The 21,395-nt window shown below is 59.2% G+C and overlaps 1 protein-coding gene and 1 long non-coding RNA gene across 4 annotated transcripts; one reads left to right on the top strand and one right to left on the bottom strand.

Annotated features, from left to right (window-relative positions):
• Positions 1-5,017: 5,017 nt before the first annotated feature.
• On the bottom strand, positions 5,018-6,460 carry LOC134760618 (uncharacterized). Its single transcript, XR_010138383.1, has 2 exons — positions 5,465-6,460; positions 5,018-5,364 (listed from the first exon to the last, which is right to left on the bottom strand). It is a non-coding gene; the product is annotated as an uncharacterized LOC134760618 (long non-coding RNA).
• Positions 5,796-21,329, top strand: POLRMT (RNA polymerase mitochondrial). Of its 3 annotated transcripts, none has more exons than XM_024236778.3 (21): positions 5,796-5,967; positions 6,456-6,560; positions 9,107-9,735; positions 13,257-13,387; positions 13,620-13,806; positions 14,953-15,102; positions 15,509-15,673; positions 15,742-15,912; positions 16,121-16,345; positions 16,651-17,439; positions 17,988-18,110; positions 18,396-18,518; positions 18,744-18,923; positions 19,220-19,306; positions 19,406-19,519; positions 19,785-19,840; positions 19,959-20,057; positions 20,702-20,774; positions 20,897-20,982; positions 21,073-21,134; positions 21,230-21,329. In XM_024236778.3, the coding sequence occupies exons 1-21, from the start codon at positions 5,880-5,882 to the stop codon at positions 21,277-21,279; spliced, it is 3,693 nt and encodes a 1,230-aa protein (XP_024092546.3). In that variant the 5' UTR covers positions 5,796-5,879; the 3' UTR covers positions 21,280-21,329. The 3 variants fall into 3 exon arrangements, with proteins under 3 accessions (XP_024092546.3, XP_054394494.2, XP_054394495.2); XM_054538519.2 differs by having other exon boundaries at positions 20,681-20,774; XM_054538520.2 differs by lacking the exons at positions 5,796-5,967; positions 6,456-6,560 and adding an exon at positions 6,570-6,819 and having other exon boundaries at positions 20,681-20,774.
• Positions 21,330-21,395: the final 66 nt, after the last annotated feature.

Below are 21,395 nucleotides of genomic sequence, written 5' to 3'. Positions count from 1 at the left end.
CTGCCACCATGCCCAGCTAATTTTTGTATTTTTAGTAGAGACAGGGTTTTACCATGTTGGCCAGGCTGGTCTCAAACTCCTGACCTCATGATCTACCTGCTTCTGCCTCCCAAAGTGCTGGGATGACAGGCATGAGCCACTGCACCCAGCCAGTTCAGTGATTTTAGTACCTCGCAGAGTTGTGCAACCACCACTACTGTCTAGTTCCAGAAAATTCCATCACCGCAAGAAGAAGCCCCATCAGCTGTCACTCCTCATCCCCTCTGCCAGTCCCCAGCACCCACACATCCCCTTCCTGCCTCTGTGGATGGGCCTGTTGTGGACATTTCATATAAAGGGGATTACACGCTGTGTGTCCTTCTGTGTCTGGCATCTCTCACTCAGCGTGACGTCCTCAAGGTGCATCCACACTGTGGCTGGGGCAGAACCTTCCTCCTTTTCATGCCTGTAACCCCAGCTACTCGGGAGGCTGAGGCAGGAGAATCTCTGGAACCCAGGAGGCGGCGGAGGTTGCAATGAGCTTAGATCATGCCACTGCCCTCCAGCCTGGGCGACAGAGAGAGACTCTGTCTCAAACAACAACAACAACAAACACCCATCAGGGCTGGGCTGGCGCTAGCTTTGTATTCAGTGGTCTCTTTCTCTTTGTAGCCTCTGTGTTTGGCCCAAAGGTAAGTCCCCACCCTGATCCCCAGAACCCGTGACATTTGCCTTATTTGGAAAAAGAGTCTCAATATATTGACACCATGATATGGAGAAGATTGTCCTGGGGCGTCCTAAATGCAGTCACAATAGAGAGACAGGAGATTTCACCCAGGCAGACGAGGAGGCTGCAGTGCGACATAGAGACAGAGACGGGAGACAGAGACGGGAGTGATGTGGCCGCAGGCCGAGCACGCCTGGGAGAGGCAGGAAGGAGCCCCGGAGCCTCTGGAGGGAGAGAGGCCTCCACACACCTTGACTTCAGCCCCGTGGTGCTGATTCTGGACTTTTCATTTCCAGAAATGTAAGAAAATGAACGTTGCTTTAAGGCACCAAGTTTGTGGTAATTTGTCACAGGGGCTCCAGGGACCTGGGCCATCCCCTTCCATCTAGCGATTCTCGACTTTGTGGGGTTTGCTTGGTTGGGTTTTGTTTTGTTTTGTTTTGTTTTTAGACAGAGTCTCACTCTGTTGCCCAGGCTGGAGTGTAGTGAGGTGATCGTGGCTCCCTGCAACCTCCGCCTCCCGGGTTCAAGTGATTCTTCTGCCTCAGCCTCCTGAGTAGCTGGGATTACAGGCGCCCACCATGCACGGCTAATTTTTGTGTTTTTATTCGAGATGAGGGTTTCACCGTGTTAGCCAGGCTGGTCTCCAGCTCCTGGCCTCAGGGGACCTGCCCGCCTCGGCCTCCCGTAGTGCTGGGATGACAGGCGTGAGCCACCACGCCCAGCCAGACATATGGTTTCCCACTTTTGATGGTGATATTAAGTCTCTTTGTAAAACTTAAGCAAGAAAAATAATTAATGTTGTATTTATTAATTTATTTTTTAGACGGAGTCTCGCTCTGTTGTTCAGGCTGGAGTGCAGCGGCGAGATCTCAGCTCACTGCAACCTCCGTCTCTTGGATTCAAGCATTTCTCTTACCTCAGCCTCCCGAGTAGCTGGGATTACAGGCACCCACTACCACGTCCGGTTAATTTTTGAATTTTTAGTAGAGACAGGGTTTCACCACGTTGGCCAGGCCAGTCTCGAACTCCTGACCTCAGGGGATCCGCCTGCCTCAGCCTCCCAAAGTGCTGGAATTACAGGCGTGAGTCACCATGCCCAGCCAATATTGTATTTACTTAACACAGGAGTGGTGGAGACAGATGTAGTTAAAATAAATGGTGGGGCTGGGGGGTGGCGGCGGCTACAGAGTTGCGAGGCTGGAATTTGGGCAATGACCTGTTTCAGAAACTGTTGTCTTATTCCAAAACACAGATTGGGTTCTTTTTTTTTTTTTTTTTTTGAGACAGGGTCTCGCTCTGTCACCCAGGCTAGAGTGCAGTGGCTCAATCACAGATCACTGCAGCCTCTGCCTCCTGGCTCAAGCAATTCTACATCTTCCCACCTCAGCCTCCCAAGTAGCTGGGGCCACAGGCAGGCACCACCACAGCCAACAAAATTTTTTTGTAGTTCCATCTCCCTCTTCCCTCTCCCCTCTCCCCTCTCCGCTCTCCCCTCTCCCCTCTCCGCTCTCCCCTCTCCCCTCTCCCTTCTTTCTTCAGTCTCCCTCGGCAAGGTCTCCCTCTGTTGCCGAGGCTGGACTGTACTGCCGTGATCTCAGCTCGCTGCAACCTCCCTGCCTCGGGCTCCCGTGATTCTCCTGCCTCCGCCTGCCAAGTGCCTGGGATTGCAGGCTTGCGCCGCCATGCCTGACTGTTTTTTGTATTTTTGGTGGAGACAGGGTTTCGCCGTGTTGACCGGGCTGGTCTCCAGCTCCTGGCCTCGAGTGATCTGCCCGCCTCGGCCTCCCGGGGTACTGGGATTGTGGACGGAGTCTCGCTCACTCAATGCTCAGTGTTGCCCAGGCTGGAGTGCAGTGGCGTGATCTCGGCTTGCTACAACCTCCACCTCCCAGCCGCCTGCCTTGGCCTCCCAAAGTGCTAAGATTACAGCCTCTGCCCGGCCGCCATCCCGTGTAGGAAGTGAGGAGCGTCTCTGCCTGGCCGCCCATCGTCTGGGATGTGAGGAGCGCCTCTGCCCGGCCGCCACCCCGTCTGGGAAGTGAGGAGCGCCTCTGCCCCGCCGCCCTGTCTGGGAGGTGAGGAGCGGCTCTGCCCGGCCGCCCCGTCTGGGAGGTGTACCCAACAGCTCCGAAGAGACAGCGACCATCAAGAACGGGCCATGATGACGATGGCGGTTTTGTTGAAAAGAAAAGGGGGAAATTTGGGGAAAAGAAAGAGAGATCAGATTGTTACTGTGTCTGTGTAGAAAGAAGTAGGCATAAGAGACTCCATTTTGTTCTGTACTAGGAGAAATTCTTCTGCCTTGGGATGCTGTTGATCTATGGCCTTTCCCCCAGTCCCGTGCTCTCTGAAACATGTGCTGTGTCAACTCAGGGTTAAATGGATTAAGGGCGGTGCAAGATGCGCTTTGTTAAACAGATGCTTGAAAGCAGCATGCTCGTTAAGAGTCATCACCACTCCCTAATCTCAAGTACCCAAGGACACAAACACTGCGGAAGGCTGCAGGGACCTCTGCCTAGGAAAACCAGAGACCTTTGTTCATGTGTTTATCTGCTGACCTTCTCTCCACTATTATCCTATGATCCTGCCACATCCCCCTCTCCGAGAAACACCCAAGAATGATCAATAAATACTGAAAAAAAAAAAATTTTTTTTTGTATTATTTGTAGAGATGGGGTTTGGCTACATTGCCCAGGGCTGGAGTGCAGTGGTGCGATCTTGGCTCACTGCAACCTCCACCTCTCAGGTTCAAGTGATTTTCCTGCCTTGGCCTCCTGAATAGCTGGGATTACAGGCACAGGCCACCACGCCCGGCTAATTTTTGTATTGTTAGTAGAGACGGGGTTTCACCATGTTAGCCAGGCTGGTCTCAAACTCCTGACCTCAAGTGATCCGCCTGCTTCGGCCTCCCAAAGTGCTGGGATCTCATCAAATAGAAGAAAAGACTAACGCATAAGGAATGGTGAAATAGTTCAGAAGTCGGTTTCCATCCAGGTTTCTGGCTCTGCCAGCCTGCAGGGGTGCAGGGGGTGTCTGTAGGTCTTGGCACACCAGGCCCAGCTGATTGAGGGCCAGGCAGGTGACCCCAGTAGTGAGTGAGGTCTGAGGTCACAGCCCTCTGGGGCACCCTGAGGTGGACTGAGGCAGGTGAGGGAGGGTGCTGCTGTCTGTCGAAAACATTCCCAGCCGGTGGCATCAGTGCGCCCAGGCAGGCGTGGGCAGCAGCATCTGGAATGTGCTGTAAGGAGGCTGCCAGGCCCTTTCAGAGTGAGGTCCAGTCCTCGTTCTGGGCTGATGGGGAAACTGAAGTGCCAGGGTTTGGGGACAGAGGACAGCTTGAGTTGAGGCCTCCGAGCCCCCTTGTGGTCAGGCCCCCTACCTGAGCCCCAGCTACATCTTTGCTCCCTCTCCCCAGCCCCACTCTGCTCAAATTGCTCCTCTGTCCACACTTGTTCCTGCCTCAGGGCCTTTGCACTTGTTTTGTTTTGAGATAGGGTCCTGCTCTGTCAACTCAGGCTGGAGTGCAGTGGCGCCATCTCAGCTCACTGCAGTCTAAACCTCCTGGGCACAAGCAGTCCTCCTGCCTCAGCCTCCCGAGTATCTGGGACCACAGGTGTGCACCACCATGCCTGGCTAATTTCTTTTTTTCCTTTGGTAGAGACTGGGTCTCACTATCTCGGTTGCCCAGGCTTGTCTGGAACTCCTGAGCTCAAGCGGTCCTCCCGCCTCAGCCTCCCAAAGTGCTGGGATTACAGGCCTGAGGCAGTGAACTGGCCTCCCTTTGCACTTTTTTTTTTTGAGACAGATTCTCGCTCTGTCACCCAGGCTGGAGTGCAGTGGCGAGATCTTGGCTCACTGCAACCTCCGCCTCCCGGGTTCAAGCGATTATCCTGCCTCAGCATCCCGAGTAGCTGGGATTACAGATGCCGGCCACCATCCCCGGATAATTTTTGTATTTTTACTAGAGACGGGGTTTTGCCATGTTGCCAGGCATGCTTGCGTATTTACCAAGCTGGTCTTGAACTCTGACCTTAGGTGATCCGCCCGCCTCGGCCTCCCAAAGGGCTGGGATGACAGGCCTCAGCCACCAAACCAGCTCCCCTTTGCAACTGTGACATTAGCCTGGAACACAGTTACCCCCAGATATTCCTATTCTCACCCTTCACAAGCCTGCTGCCCCAGAGCAGGCGCTCCCGCCTCTGGCCTGCTGCCCCAGCTGCACGACACAGGTGGGCACGCCTTCCAGGTTCCATTCTAAAGCTCCCGCCCCGCTCCTCCTAGGCAGGATCACGCGGAGACAGGGCAGGCTCTAGGCTCTGGGGTTTATTTCATTCCCTTGACTTCACCCCACTTAGCAGGTGAATTCAAGCCTGCCGCTCCATTCGGCTCCTGCGCCTGACGGCTTGGGGATTGCAGGGTAAACTGAAGCTGGAGGCTGGGAGTCTCGCGGACTGGGGCTTTCTCTCCTTGCAGCCTCCCTGAGGTCGCGCGTGCTGTGTCTTCCAGCAACTTGGTGGCCCTCTCTGAGCCTCAGCTTCCTCCACGATAGACGGCATCCTAATGACTCTTACCCAAAAGTTGTCGTTGGAGCAATGAAGGTTGCGGACAGGAATCTCTAAATTGCAGATGCTGTACTCATTATTAGATGAGTATTCCTTGAAAAAAAAAAAAAAAAAAAGAAGAAAAAAGCCGGGCACGGTGGCGGCGTCTGCAATCCCAGAGCTTTGGGAAGCCGAGGGGCGAGGATCTCTTTACCCCAGCAGTTCGAAGCTACACTGAGCTATGATCGCGCCACTGCACTCCAGCCTGGGCGACAACGCGTCCAAAACAAAACCAAAAAAGAAAGAAAAACAGAAAAAATGTCCGGGTTTGTGGCCTTTGGGAAGGCAGCCTGAGAGTACCCCCAGTTGCCACGGCAACAGCTCTGTCCCGCCCCCCTTTTGAAAACAGCAGGAGGAACCAATCAGAGCGTCCATCGGCGCATGCCTTCACGCCTCCGCGCCCCCGCTACATCCTGGGAGTTGTAGTTCCGGCAGTGCTCTTCCGGCTGGGGTTTCCCTTCGCCCGCCTCCGTCGACCATGAAACTACAACTCCCGGCAGGCGGCATGGGCGCATGCGCAGGAGCGGGCCGGTGGGGTGGTGGCGGCGGCGCCCGGAGCGGCGTGCGTAATGTCGGCTCTTTGCTGGGGCCGCGGCGCGGCGGGGCTCAAACGGGTCCTGCGGCCCTGCGGCCGCCCGGGGCTCCCCGCCAAAGAAGGTAACACAAAGGGAGACGGCCAGGCAGCCCGGGGGTCACGCCACGGGCTCCTCCCCGCGCGGCCGGGGCCTTTGGCGCTTTGACCTTTGCCCCTTTGCACCTGGGCGTGCGGAGCCCACCGACCCGGCCCCGCTTTCCACTCGCCCTTGCCGGCTTTTCCGATTGAGGCTCCTCAGTGCAGTCTGACCTTTGCCTCGTAGTTTCTTATGGAGCCTCCTGACCCCAGGTGTGGTGTTTAGGGCTCTTAACCTGTGACCTGCTGCACCTCGAGTGCGAGGAACCCTCTCTCCGCGGTTCCGCGTCCGTGTTCGCCGCGGCGGGGCCCCTTCCACTTTCGCTGTCTTAGTTTCTTTCCAACTTAAGCCCGTGCTCAGAGAGTTTCCGCTGCGTTTAGGGCTCCTTTGCCCTTCGACCCTGCGGCTTCTGCCTTTATGGAGGCCCCCGCCCACACGCCCGGCCCCCCTCAGCCGCCCTCGTCTTTCCCGCAGGGACCTTCGATGGCGTCTGCGGCCCCAGGAGGAGCTCGTCCGCCAGCCCCCAGGAGCAAGACCAACACCGCAGGAAGGACTGGGGCCACGTGGAGCTGCTGGAGGGTGAGCGCGACCCCCACGGCGGCCCGGGAGAGGAGAGTCCTCTCCCTGCTGCCGGGAGAAAAGGCGAAGTCTCAGATTCTGAGACAGGTTGAGGGCGGTCTCCACCTCTCGGGTTCCAAGACCCGCCCAGACGGTGTTGGTGGAACATCTCTTGCGCCGCTCATGGGCCCCGTCCTTGGCGAGCAGGCTCCTTCCTGGAGCTCTCGTAATTCCCCCTCCCCAGAGCCCCATCAGGTGCTCCCACTTTCCAGGAACACAGGTGAGGCCCAAGATTATGTCTGGAGAGACCCCCCCCCACCCACCGCCAAGGCCATATGTGCAGAGCCAGGACGTGAACCCTGAACTGACTCAGCTGTCCTGGCTTGGCTCTGGGGGGTAAGGCGCCTAATGGAGACTGGATGACTTCGAAACTTGGGAGGGACAGCCCAGGCTCCAGCGGTGGCAGGTCCTCGGCCTGGCCTGGCTGCTGGTGGGGGAGGGAGGTGGGAGCTTCCCTGTGCTTGCTTCCCGCCGGTGCTCCTGCCCCACATCCTGTCTGCGTCTATCAGCCAGCCGGGAAAGGAGAAACGGGAGAACCTTTATAAAGGGAAAGAAAACCTGGTCAGGTGCGGTGGCTCACGCCTGTAATCCCAGCACTTTTGGGAGGCCTAGGCAGGCGGATCAAGAGGTCATGAGTTCAAGACCAGCCTGGCCAACATGGTGAAACACCGTCTTTACTAAAAATACAAAAATTAGCTGGGCGTGGTGGTGAATGCCTGCAGTGCCAGCTACCCGGGAGGCTGAGGTAGGAAAATCGCTTGAACCCGGGGAGACTGAGGCAGGAGAATCACTTGAACCTGGGAGGTGGAGGCTGCGGTGAGCCGAGATCATGCCATTGCACTCTAGCCTGGGCAACAAGAGGGAAACTCCATCTCAAAAACAAAACAAAACAAAGCTCTCAACTGTTAATCCTAAAAGTATCTCCTGAGTTTTGGAGCACTCTGAAGGCGGACATCACGCTTGTCTTTTTATTTCAGCAATTTTTTTTTTTTTTCTTGAGACGGATTCTCAATCTGTTGCCAGGCTGGAGTGCAATGGTGCGATCTTGGCTCTCTGCAGCCTCTGCCTCCCGAGTTCAAGCAATTCTCCTGCCTCAACCTCCCGAGTAGCTGGAACTACAGGTGCACACCAACCGCACCCGGTTAATTTTTTGTATTTTTAGTAGAGACGGGGTTTCACCGTGTTAGCCAGGATGGTCTTGATCTGCTGACCTTGTTATCTGCCTGCCTCGGCCTCCCAAAGTGCTGGGATTACAGGTGTGAGCCACCACACCTGGACACCTGGGCCCCCCCTTTTTAAATTTTTTTTTTTTTTTTTTTTGAGATAGGGTCCTGCTCTGTCTCTCAGGCTGCAGCACGGTGGCCTGATCACAGCTCACAGCAGCCAGGAGCTCCTAGGCTTAGGTGATTCTCTCACCTCAGCCACCGGAGTAGCTGGGACCACAGGTGCGCGGCCCTATACCCGGCCTATTTCAACAGTCTTTTTTTTAGATGGAATCTTGCTCTGTTGCCCAGGCTGGAGTTCAATGGTGCTATCTTGAGTCACTGCAACCTCTGCCTCCCAGGCTCACGCAATTCTCCTGCCTCAGCCTCCCAAGTAGCTGGTACTATAGACGCACGCCACCACGCCCAGCTAATTTTTTGGATTCCTAGTAGAGACAGGGTTTCACCACGTTGGCCAGACTGGTCTCGAACTCCTGACCTTAGGTGATCTTCCTGCCTCGGCCTCCCAAAGTGCTGGGATGACCTACGTGAGCCGCTGTGCCCGGCCAACAATAGATTTCCAATAAGGCTGCTTTATACAGATACAGAACACTTAGGCATTGATTGGTTGGCAAAAATGCAACCTGAGGCAGCACGAGCAGAAGCCGTTTTCCCTGCGAGCTAGTGGCTCAGTGCTTACTAACTGAGCATCCACCACTGTAGACACTGGGAGCCTAGGAGTGTGTGTGTGGCAGCTCCACCAGCTGGGGGGTCTTGCTGAGGCGGGGTGCAAACTTGCAGGCCACGGTTGAGCCAGGGAGCGGGCGGTTCAGGGTCCTGGGAGTCTGTGCAGAGGCCCTGAGCTAGACAGTGAGTGAGAGGGGCAGGGGCAGGGGAGGCCTGGGAGGCGAGGGGCCACCTGGATAGATTCTGGAGGCAAGCCCGGAGGAGGTACTGAGAGGTGGACGGAGGGAGTTGTCAGAGACCCCGAGGTTCTGGGCCTGGGCACCTGGAAAGTTGGAGCAGCCAGTGACCAGGGAGACGCGGTGCCGCAGGTTTCGGTGGCAGCTTGTTAGGGCTGTTGAGTTTTGTGAGGCTCGGGTGGGGAGGTGTGGAGGTGGTGGGGTGCGTGTGTCTGGAAAGGAGCGGGCAGACCTTACAACGTTGTTGGCAAATACGAGGAATTCACGCCTTGGGTCCCAGTGAGCTCAGCCACCTGCACCTCTTGGCCTGGCTCGGGGTCCAGAGAAATGGGTGCTTGAACGGGAGGGTCCCTCTCACGTCCTCGCCCTCTGCCCCTCACAGTGCTGCAGGCGAGGGTGCGGCAGCTGCAGGCTGAGAGTGTGTCGGAGGTGGTGGTGAACAGGGTGGATGTGGCACGGCTCCCAGAATGTGGCAGTGGAGATGGTAGCCTCCAGCCACCCAGGAAGGTCCAGACGGGGGCCAAGGATGCCACCCCGGTGCCCTGTTGCCGCTGGGCAAAGAGACTGGAGAAGGATAAGCGGACCCAGCAGATGCGCATGCAGCGGTTGAAGGCGCAGCTGCAGATGCCAGTCCAGAGTGGGGAATTCAAGGTGCTGACCAAGCGCCTGCAGGTGGAGCCCCAGCTCCTGAGCAAGCCGCTGGCCGGGTCCCTGAAGCACTGCATGCGCCAGGCCCCCAAGAGCCCCTGGGAGGAGCAGCTGGCCCAGGTGCTGCAGGAGGCCCCTCGGAAGCTGAGCCTCAATGTGGAGCAGGCCCCATCGGCACAGCGCACGCAGGCCCAGCTCTCAGATCAGCAGCAGAAGCTCCTGGCCTTCTTCAGGTGCTGCCTGCTCACCAACCACTTGCCCCTTGCCCACCACCTGCTGGTCATCCACCACAGCCAGCGGCAGAAGCAGAAGCTGCTCACGCTGGACATGTACAACACCGTGATGCTTGGCTGGGCGCAGCAGGTAAGTGCAGCCGGGAGCCGGGCCACCTGCCCTGGTCGTTGGAGACAGGAACTTGCCCTCATTTAGACTGGACTTTTCTCTCTTAGCCCCCAGGTTCAAGTCGTTTGTTTTTTATTTTAATAATTCTTTTAGGCTTTTCAAATACAAATCACGTGTGACTCTCAAATTTTGAAAATGACCAAAAAAGTAGGGAGAAATTCTGCTAATGCCTTGAGCATTTCCTTCCGGTCTTTCTCGGGGCTCGTGAACCTGTCTGGGCAAGGGGTGCTTTTGGCCTCATCGGAGGGGCAGCCTGCAGAGCCCTCATCAGGATGAGGCTTTGGTGTTGGGGTTGACTTTGCTCCTTTTTCTGGTTTCCTGAGGTGGAAGGTCGGGCTGCTGTGCTGAGATCCTTCTGTGTGAAATGTGGCTGTTCACTGGTGTCACATTGCCTCTGAGCACAGCTTTAGCTGTATCCCACCTGTCTTCGTTGTGTTCCTCTGGAGTATTTTCCAATTTCCCTTGCCGTTTTCAGTTTGTTTGTTTGTTTGTTTGTTTTTTGGGACATAGTCTCCCTCTGCTACCAGGCTGGAGTGCGGTGGTGCGATCTTGGCTCATGGCCACCTCCACCTCCCGGGTTCAAGCGATTCTCCTGCCTCGGCCTCATAAGTAGCTGGAATTACAGGTGCCCGCCACCACGCCCGACTAATTTTTGTATTTTTAGTAGAGACAGGGGTTTCACCGTGTTGGCCAGGCTGGTCTCAAACTCCTGACCTCGTGATCTGCCCACCTCAGCCTCCCGAGGAGCTGGGATTACAGGTGTGAGCCACCGCATCCGGCCGAAGTTTCTCCTCGGACCCCTTGGTTGTTTTGGAGGGTGTTGTTTACACACCCTTTCAAGGGAGCAAATGTTCCCAGCTTTCTCCCACCCCATGATCCTTCAGCCCTAATTTGAGAAACAGCAGTAAAAGCTTCTCTTAATATTTGGGTAAACATGGGATGCTATTACGTTAAAATGCAGTTATCACAACATTAAGACCAATTCGTGGTAGAGAACTTGATGTGCTTCTTTATTAATGCATCAAACAGCGAAATTCAGAATCAGGTGGAGCCACTCTTGCGCTGAAGCCTGCAGTGCCCTTACCTTGCTCCCTGGTTCTTCCTTGCTGCAGGGGGCGCCAGACTCCAGGAAGACTGAGGATGAGGGTCGTGTATTTTCCCCTCCAAGGTCACAAGCCCCCTGGATTCCCTCAGCAGAGAGCCCACACTGTAACAGGGCGCTTTTGTGATCAGCCCCTAACAAAGTGTCACAGGCTCACGCCTGTAATCCCAGCACTTTGGGAGGCCGAGGCGGACGGATCACGAGGTCAGGAGATGGAGACCATCCTGGCTAACATGGTGAAACCCCGTCTCTGCTAAAAATATACAAAAAATTAGCCGGGCGTGGTGGCGGGTGCCTGCAGTCCCAGCTACTCAGGAGGCCGAGGCAGGAGGATGGCAAGAACCCGGGAGGCGGAGCTTGCAGTGAGCCGAGATCGAGCCATTGCACTCCAGCCTGTGTGACAGAGCGAGACTCCGTCTCAAAAAAAAAAAAATGCCCCAAAACTCATGTCTCTGGTGTGTGGCCACCTCATGTCACAGCATGTCTTAAGCTGCAGGACTATGGGGTGGGAGGATGTAAGGGAATTTTTTTCCCTTTGGAATAGTCTGTTACAGGCCACTCTTAAGCAGCCACTGGGTCAAAGGAGAAATTGCTCAAAACAGGGATCTCAGGAAAAATGAATACAAGAAAACAATTATATATATATGTTATTTTACATCTATATATATATTTTAAGACAGAGTCTCCAAGTCTGTGTCGACAGCAAAGTTTCTGTTGCCCAGGCTAGAGTGCAGTGGTGAGATCCCGGCTCACCGCAATTTCCGCCTTCTGTGTTCAAGTGATTCTCCTGCCTCAGGCTCCCAGTAGCTGGGATTACAGGCATGTGCCACCACGCCCAGCTAATTTTTTTTTTTTTTGTATTTTTAGTAGAGATGGGGTTTCACTGTGTTGGCCAGGCTGGTCTTAAACTCCTGACCTTGTGATCCGCCTGCCTTGGCCTCCCAAAGTGCTGGGATTACAGGCATGAGCCACTGTGCCTGGCCAAAAATTAAATGAAAAAAAAAAAAAAAGAAATTGCAGGGGATATTTAAGCTATACATGGCTGGGCGTGGTGGCTCATGCCTATAATGCCAGCACTTTGGGAGGTCAAGGCAGGAGGGTTGCTTGAGCCCAGGAGTTTGAGACCAGCCTGGGCAACAGAGCGAGACACCCCTCTCTACCAAGAAAAGAAAAGAACTGGGCCGTGCCCGGTGGCTCACACCTGTAATCCTAGCACTTTGGGAGGCCGAGGCGGGTGGATCCCCTGAGGTCAGGAGTTGGAGACCAGCCTGGCCAACAGGGCGAAACCCCATCTCTACTAAAAATACAAAATAATTAGCTGGGTGTGGTGGCATGTGTCTGTAATCCCAGCTACTCAGGAGGCTGAGGCAGGAGAATCGGTTGAACCCGGGAGGCGGAGCTTGCAGTGAGCCGAGATTGCCCCACTGCACTCCAGCCTGGGCGACAGAGCGAGACTCCATCTAAAAAAATAATTAAATAAAATTTCCAAAGAAGAAGTAAACTATGAAGTTTGAAAACACTTGCAGATAATGAAAATGAAAACACCACCTGTCAGAAGTTCTGGGATGCAGCTAAAACAGTGCTTGCAGGGTAATTTATAGTCACAAAATGCCTATATTCAGAAAGGTGATGGCCGGGCGCGGTGGCGCACACCTGTCATCCCAGCACTTTGGTAGGCTGAGGCTGGCGGATCACGATGTCAGGAGTTCGAGACCATCCTGGCCAGCATGGTGAAACCCCGTATCTGCTAAGAATACAAAAAATTAGCAGGTGTGGTGGCGTGTGCCTGTAATTCCAGCTACTCAGGAGGCTGAGGCAGGAGAATTGCTGGAACCCGGGAGGCAGAGGTTGCAGTGAGCCGAGATCGTGCTACTGTACTCCAGCCTGGGCAACAGAGCAAGACTCCATCTTGGGGGCAAAAAAAAAGTGAAACATCTCAGACCAAATACGTCACCTTTCACCTTAGGAAACTAGAAGAAGAAGCTGTCACTAAATCTAAAGCAAGTAGATGAAAGGAAGTTACAAAAATTAAAACAGAAATCGATGAAACAGAAGGCAGAAACAGCAGAGAACAGTCCAGCCAAGTCAGTCCTTTGAAAAGATCCACGCAATTGACAAACCTGGAGGTTTAACAAGCCGCCTCCCAGAGGAACGTGAACCTCCCACAGTCCCACCTGGCGGGCCATACGGCCTCCTCTGCAGGTGGAGCTTGTGTGTCAGAACCTCAGGGGGATGCATTGGTCTGCCCAGCTGGCCACTCCTGCCTGGTGACCCTGTCCCCTGCTGAGCTGGTGGCTACAGAGAAGGGGTCTCCAGGGAGCAGGGAGGATGCGGAGGTTGGGCCATCCCCCCAGACCCTCACCCTGCCTTGGTCTCCCAGGGTGCCTTCAAGGAGCTGGTGTATGTGTTCTTCATGGTGAAGGATGCCGGCCTGACCCCGGACCTGCTGTCCTATGCGGCCGCCCTCCAGTGCATGGGGAGGCAGGACCAGGACGCCGGGACCATCGAAAGGTAGGTGGTGTCGGGAGGGCCCCACCGCTCACCCCCCACCCCCCACCATATCCCTGCCAGGGTTTTAAGATCTGGGACAGTGCCTGGGCTGGGGGCTGGGGGACCCCCAGAGGGCCTGACAGCCGCACTGAGACCTGCAGGCTAGCAGGAGGTGGTCACGAGGTTCCCCTGGGGTCTGTGGAAGCCCAGCGTGGGGCTGGCCCGTCCCTGCAGCAGGCCTCCTGCCCCACAGGTGTCTGGAACAGATGAGCCAGGAGGGGCTGAAGCTGCAGGCACTCTTCACCACCGTGCCCCTGTCTGAGGAGGATCGGGCCACTGTTCTGAAGGCCGTGCACAAGGTGAAGCCCACCTTCAACCTCCCGCTGCAGCTGCCGCCCCCGGTCAACACCTCCAAGCTGCTCAGGGACGTGTATGCCAAGGTGAGCCCACGTGGGGCCCGGCAGACTTCAGTCCTCATAGCTGCCCTCTGGGGGTCCCTGGAGCCTCAGCTCAGACCAGTGGGCCTCCCCGGTGCCCAGGGCTCACCTGGGCTGGGCCCTGAATTCCTCCCTTCCTCCTCTGAGAAGATTGGAGGAGCCAGAGCTGGGAGGGTCCTGGCACTGAGGGTGTGGGCTCCAGGGGGACGGAGGTGGTCGGGTGCCGCCGCAGATAGGGTGGGGTGACAGGAGAGCAGCGCGTTTGAGTGGGGCTGCCAGGTGCACACAGTGGGCTCGTCTTTTACTGAGGTGTAATTTATCTGCCATAAAACTGTCTTAAAGGTGTAATTCAGCGATTTTAGTGTAGTCACGGTTGTCTAATTCTAGAATGTTCCATCACCCCAAAAGGAAGCCTCGTCCCCATCACCGGTCACTCCCCATCCCCTCCCCATCTGTGGATGAGTCTGCTCTGGACATTCCATAGAAATGGGACCGCACACTGCGTGACCTTTTGTGTTTGGCATCTCCCACTGAGCGTGACGTCTTCACGGTGCATCCGCGAGGCGGCCTGGGTCAGGGCTGAGTCATGCTCTGGTGTGTGGATGGCTGCGCCGTGCCTGTCTGTTCGTCCGTTGATGGACGTTGGGCTGTTTCTACTTATTGACTAGTATGAGTCATGCAGTTGTGAACGTTTGTGTACAAGCTTTTGTGTGGACGTGCGTCTTTGATTCTCAAAGCGCTAGGCTTTGTTATTTTTAATTCATCTATTTCTGGATGGGTCACATTCATACAGTTCCAAGTTTGAGGAGAAAACAGCAAACATCTGGGGGCGCAGTGAACGGTCTCCCCAGGCTCTGCCAGCTCCCAGCACCACCGCCCCGTCACCCCCTCCACGGTGCCCAGTGTCCCATCTAGAGGGGTCGAGGCCAGGAGGGGCCAAGGCCTTCGGTTTGCGCCGCTGGCACTGACTTTACCCACAGCCTGCTTTTCCCCGCGTCAGCGATGGCGACCAGCAACTTGCAGGAGACGCAGAAACGCGTGCACCCATGCCGTCTCGGGGTCCTGGGAGGGCAGGGCAGGTGTGCCAGGGTGGGGAGAGCAGGTTGCCCTCTGACCAAGCCCCTGACCTCACTACCCCCATCCCTGCAGGATGGGCACGTGTCCTACCCGAAGCTGCACCTGCCCCTGAAGACCCTGCAGTGCCTCTTTGAGAAGCAGCTCCACATGGAGCTGGCCAGCAGGGTGTGCGTGGTGTCTGTGGAGAAGCCCACGTTGCCAAGCAAGGAGGTCACGCATGCGGTAGGGGCTGAGCCGGGGTCGCGTGTCCGCCTCAGGGGCTGAGCCGGGCTCCCGTGTCCGCCTTAGGGGCTGAGCTCCGTGTATGCGGTTGAATTGCTCATGTCCTGGTCTGGTCATGCAGGGCCTAGGATCTCAGCCTGGCTGCCGCTCAGGGAAAACTTGTGGGGCCCCGAGGTTGGGTCTTGGCCTGTGCTTCTGCGCACACCGCGGCTGGGCTTTTGCTCTTGGCTGCGTCAGGCACGCTGAAGCCGGCAGAGGGCAGGCCGGGGTGAGGAGCTACCTGGAACACACAGCAGGGACCTTGAGGGCCTTGAGGTCTCTGCAGGGAGCTGCGGTGACCCCCGTCCTGTGAGCCTGGGTCCCACCAGCTGCCACGGGGCTCACCGGGCCCGTTCATCCCCTGCAGCGGAAGACCCTGAAGACCCTGCGGGACCAATGGGAGAAAGCACTGTGCCGGGCGCTGCGGGACACCAAGAACCGCCTGGAGCGCGCGGTGTACGAGGGCCGGTTCTCACTGTACCCCTTCCTGTGCCTGCTGGACGAGCGCGAGGTGGTGCGGATGCTCCTACAGGTGCGCCTTTCTCCGCGCGGCCGGGTCCCCGGGCGGGGTGGGCAGGCACTCACGGCTTCTTTCCGCAGGTCCTGCAGGCGCTGCCCGCCCAAGGTGAGTCCTTCACCACCCTGGCCCGGGAGCTGAGTGCGCGCACTTTCAGCCGGCACGTGGTGCAGAGGCAGCGGCTCAGTGGCCAGGTGCAGGCGCTGCAGAACCACTACAGGAAGTACCTATGCCTGCTGGCCTGCGACACCGAGGTGAGGCCCGCACCCCCTCTCCTCCTGGCTGGGGCCAGTGGTGGGTGGGCGCTCTCCGTCTCTGGGGCAGCCGGGTTTGCACCCAAGCCTCAGTCTGTTCATCTGTATGCTTTGGCTGACAGATGCCCCACCGGGGGTCAGGCACGGGCGGTGGGGCATCTGGCTCAGAGGCCTCAGTGTCCAGCGCCCTGACCTCCCTGTCCCACAGGTGCCCAACCCCTGCCTGCCGCGGCAGTACTGGGAGGCGCTGGGGGCGCCCAAGGCCCTGCGGGAGCAGCCCTGGCCCCTGCCAGTGCAGATGGAGCTGGGCAAGCTGCTGGCGGAGATGCTGGTGCAGGCTACGCAGATGCCGTGCAGCCTGGACAAGCCGCATCGCTCCTCCCGGCTTGTCCCCGTGCTCTACCACGTGTATTCGTTCCGCAACGTCCAGCAGGTGCCAGGCAGCAGTGCCCTCCTGAGCTGGGGGGCATCCCGCTGGGGGGACCAGGGACCCCATGGGGTTGGTGCCTCTGGGCGGAGCCTTGATCTCAGCGCAGCCGTCAGTACCTCCCAGGACTCGGGACATACCATGGGCGTCCATGCAGCTGTCCGGCCGTTTCTGGAGGTGGCTTCTGTTCGTGGGAGGCCACACTGGTTTCCTGTTGGTCGGGGAGCCGGCCCCTCTCACCCAAGTTTAAGGGGTGGGGGCAGGAAGGCCCCAGTACCGGGGCCCTGACCCGTTTGCCTGTCACACCCCAGATCGGCATCCTGAAGCCGCACCCGGCCTACGTGCAGCTGCTGGAGAAGGCCGCGGAGCCCACGCTGATCTTCGAGGCGGTGGATGTGCCCATGCTTTGCCCCCCGCTGCCCTGGACATCGCCGCACTCTGGTGCCTTCCTGCTCAGCCCCACCAAGCTGATGCGCACGGTGGAAGGCGCCACGCAGCACCAGGAGCTGCTGGAAACCTGCCCACCCACCGCGCTGCATGGCGCGCTGGACGCCCTCACCCAACTGGGCAACTGCGCCTGGCGCGTCAACGGGCGCGTGCTGGACCTGGTGCTGCAGCTCTTCCAGGCCAAGGGCTGCCCCCAGCTAGGCGTGCCGGCCCCGCCGTCCGAGGCGCCCCAGCCGGCCGAGGCCCACCTGCCGCACAGCGCCGCGCCCGCCCGCAAGGCAGAGGTGCGCCGTGGCCTGGCGCACTGCCAGAAGGTGGCCCGCGAGATGCACAGCCTGCGGGCGGAAGCGCTGTACCGCCTGTCGCTGGCGCAGCACCTGCGGGACCGCGTCTTCTGGCTGCCGCACAACATGGACTTCCGCGGCCGCACCTACCCCTGCCCGCCGCACTTCAACCACCTGGGCAGCGACGTGGCGCGGGCCCTGCTGGAGTTCGCCCAGGGCCGCCCGCTCGGCCCGCGTGGCCTAGACTGGCTCAAGATCCACCTGGTCAACCTCACGGGGTTGAAGAAGCGGGAGCCGCTGCGGAAGCGCCTGGCCTTTGCGGAGGAGGTGATGGACGACATCCTGGACTCCGCAGACCAACCGTTGACGGTAAGGGCGGGGCCCCGGCGCCCCCGCATCCCCCCCCTCCCGCGTACCCCGGCGCCCCGCGTCCCCCGCCCTCCCCCGGCGTCCCTGCGCCCCCTGCCCGTCCTCCTCCCCTCCCCCTGCCCTGGCGCCCCCGCTTTCCCCACGCTCCCCCCTCTCCTGGCGCCCCCACGTCCCCCGCCCGCTCTCCTCCCCCGGCGCCCCGTGCCCGTCCTGCCTCTCGCCTCCCCCAGGGCCCCCACGTTCCCCCCTCCCCCGCGTCCCCCGCGCTCCTTCCTTCCCAGGCGCCCCGAAGTCCGCCGTCCGCCCTCCTCCCCCGGCACCTCCGGACACACTTGTTTCAGCCCGGTCCACCCGCAGCCCGCACCCTCCATCCGTGGCTATGGAGAACTCATCCAGCCACCACCCGGTCTCTCGCCCACATGTGTCCCATGTTCACCGTCACGCCTGTGCGTCTCCTTCCCATTTCCCACCTCCCTGCACCACAGCCTCCCAGCGGGCTCAGGGATTGCGCCCGGGCCTCACTGCCCCCGCATCCGCTGTCCCCGCAGGGCCGAAAGTGGTGGATGGGTGCGGAGGAACCCTGGCAGACGCTGGCCTGCTGTATGGAGGTGGCGAAGGCTGTGCGCGCCTCCGACCCTGCTGACTATGTCTCCCATCTCCCCGTCCATCAGGTGAGCCAGCTGGGTCGGGCCCTCGAGGCCGTGCCGTGTGCACTGGGCCTGGGGCTCGACTTGAGGGTGTGAGATTTCGCCTTCGCTGGTGGTATTCTCTGGAGGTGGTCCTAGAGTGTGCAGGAGCCATGGCTCCTGGTCTCTCCTGGGAGCGCGCTGGGGCTCCAGTGCACTTGGCTGGGGGATGCACGGCCCTAGGAACGGCTCGACCTGGGGGGTGGTTTGGGGTCCCACACATTTCTGCCTGTCTGAGCCTCCATCTCCCGTTTGCCGCCCCTTCCTCAGGACGGCTCTTGCAATGGTCTACAGCATTATGCTGCCCTGGGCCGCGACAGCGTGGGCGCCGCTTCCGTCAATCTGGAGCCCTCGGATGTGCCGCAGGACGTGTATAGCGGCGTGGCTGCGCAGGTAGGGTGTGCCCTGCTACCTGCTGCCCGGGGGCATCTCGGCGTGGGGGCAATGTGGCCCTGAGTCTCGGCCCCAGGTGCCCTCACCTTGGCCTATCCTGAGGATGTGGTGGGGCTGGGGCGGGGGCTTCCCAAGCAGATGTTGCCCGAGGGCTTCATGGGTGCTTGGTGGCCCCTGGGCTGCTAGCGGGGCTGACCTGCGCCCCCCCGCCCACCCGCGGTGCAGGTGGAGGTGTTCCGTAGGCAGGACGCCCAGCGGGGCACGCGGGTGGCACAGATGCTGGAAGGCTTCATCACCCGCAAGGTGGTGAAGCAGACGGTGATGACCGTGGTGTATGGGGTCACCCGCTACGGCGGGCGCCTGCAGATTGAGAAGCGCCTCCGGGAGCTGAGCGACTTTCCCCAGGTGCGCCAGGCCTGTAGCGCTGCGAACACGTTGGTTTCACTGCCATTTAAAAGTCAGACGGGTGTGCCCCAGACCCAGCTTCCCAGCAGGAGACCTGGTTGTTCTACCAGACCACTGGCTGCCTGTCAGGGCTTGGGCATCTCTTGCTGACTGCGTGAGCGTCAGGCCCCATTCCCCCGCCCCCCTATTCCCCGCCAGGCCCTAGGCCTTGGGCCTCAGCTGCTCTGAAATGGGGGGGAGTAGGGCGTGAATGGGCCAGACCCTGAGGACCTGCACCTGCCGCCCACCCTCTGCAGGAGTTCGTGTGGGAGGCCTCCCACTATCTCGTGCGCCAGGTCTTCAAGAGTCTACAGGAGATGTTCTCGGGGACCCGGGCCATCCAGGTATGTCCTGTTCTGTCCCCGCTCGGCCAGGACTCCCCAGGCGAGTGGACGGGAGCCCCGGCCTGAGCCCCCTGCCCTGAGACGGCCTGTGTCCCACAGCACTGGCTGACCGAGAGCGCCCGCCTCATCTCCCACACGGGCTTCGTGGTGGAGTGGGTCACACCCCTGGGCGTCCCTGTCATCCAGCCCTATCGTCTGGAGTCCAAGGTCAAGGTCAGTGTACCACCCCATCCTGCCCCAGTGTGCCACCATCCCAGTGTTACCAGTGTCCCAGTGTACCACTGCCACTGCCCCAGTGTACCACCGCCCCAGTGTGCCACCCCATCCCGCCCCAGTGTGCCACCATTCCAGTGTACCAGCGTCCCAGTGTACCACTGCCACTGCCCCAGCGTACCAGCGCCCCAGCGTATCAGCGCCCTAGTGTACCACCACCATTCTGGGCCTCGGGCGGGACTCACCGGCTCCTTCCCCTTTTTAGCAAATAGGAGGTGGAATTCAGAGCATCACCTACACCCACAACGGAGACAACAGCCGGTGAGTGGGGGGCCCGGGCTGGGGGCTGGCCGGGGGTCTGGAGAGCAGCCACAGTGGAGACAGCGGCCAGTTAGGGGTGTCCCTGGGCTGCCCCCACCGGCACCTGTTCCGTCCTCAGAAAGCCCAACACACGTAAGCAGAAGAACGGCTTCCCACCCAACTTCATCCACTCGCTGGACTCCTCACACATGATGCTCACTGCCCTGCACTGCTACAGGTGGGCATCTCCGGACGGCATGGGTGCTGCTCGCCTCCCAGGGGCCTCTCTTCTGGCTAGCAGGGCACAGCTGGCAAGGCTGGGTCCAGCAGGGCACAGCACTGGGGGCAGGGATTGGGCAGAGTGGATCTGCTGTGTCTGTGAGGCCTGTGCAGAGGCCCTGAGGCTGTGTGCCCTGAACGTAGGTGGTCCTGGCAGCTCCCCTCCTGTGGCCTGATAGGGAGTGCCGAGCATGGGCTCTGCCCCTTCTGGGTGGGCATTTCTTGGGCACCGCAACGTGTGGTTAGATCTGGAGCACGTGGAGGTCGTTCCAGCAGAATCTACCGGCCACGGGAGCTGGGAACGCTCAGGATGTGGGGTGGTGGCCCTGGCAGGAGGGGACAACGTAGCTGCCCTCGGAGCTGAGGCTCCCACAGCAGCCTGGGGGGCGGCAGGTGTGGGGCGTGGGGAGGCTTCTGAGAACATTTCCTCCGCCTGTACTGATGCCAAACCCAGGATGTTTAGGCGAGGGGTGGGGCGAGGCCTGAAGGAGGGTGGGCTTCCCTGGACCTCGAGTGGAGGGGGCTGAGCACAGGACCAGGATGCTGGTCACCGGGTGGCCCTGTGAGCTCCCCTCCCTTCAGGAGCCCTTCGCTCTGCCGCAGGAAGGGCCTGACCTTCGTCTCTGTGCACGACTGTTACTGGACCCATGCAGCTGATGTCTCCGTCATGAACCAGGTGCCCCCACCGTCTGAGCCTCAGTGCACCCATGGGTGGGGCCCCGCACACTGGGGCATTGGGTAGGGGTGGTGCCCAGAGCCTGCCTGATCACCCCTGGGGATCCTCTCACTCCTGCCCAGGTGTGCCGGGAGCAGTTTGTCCGCTTGCACAGTGAGCCCATCCTGCAGGACCTGTCCAGGTTCCTGGTCAAGCGGTTCTGCTCTGAGTAAGGCACTCCCTGACCCCAACTACCAGACCCCCCCCGCCCCCCGCAAAACCTGGCCTCGGCCTCACCCCACCCTGCTTCCAACCCCAGGCCCCAGAAGATCTTGGAGGGCAGCCAGCTGAAGGAGACACTGCAGGCGGTGCCCAAGCCAGGTAGGCGGGTGGGCAGCCTGGCAAGGGTGGCTCTAACTGCGGGCCAGGGCGGGGCCTTCCCCCCACCCACGCCGGCTGCTCTGCTTCCTCTGCAGGAGCCTTTGACCTGGAGCGGGTGAAGCATTCCACCTACTTCTTCAGCTGACTCCCCAGGAGCCTTGGGCCAGTGTATAAATAAAGCTCTTTTGCCACCCCCAGGAGCCACTATTTTCAGGGAGGGGGCACGCCCTGCGGGTCCCGGGCAATCATACACGGCCAGGC

The sequence above is a fragment of the Pongo abelii genome, chromosome 20 (genome assembly GCF_028885655.2).
Source record: "Pongo abelii isolate AG06213 chromosome 20, NHGRI_mPonAbe1-v2.0_pri, whole genome shotgun sequence".
Lineage (NCBI taxonomy): Eukaryota > Metazoa > Chordata > Mammalia > Primates > Hominidae > Pongo > Pongo abelii.
Note: the sequence above shows the minus strand (reverse complement) of the source record. Positions and strands in the feature narration are given on the sequence as shown.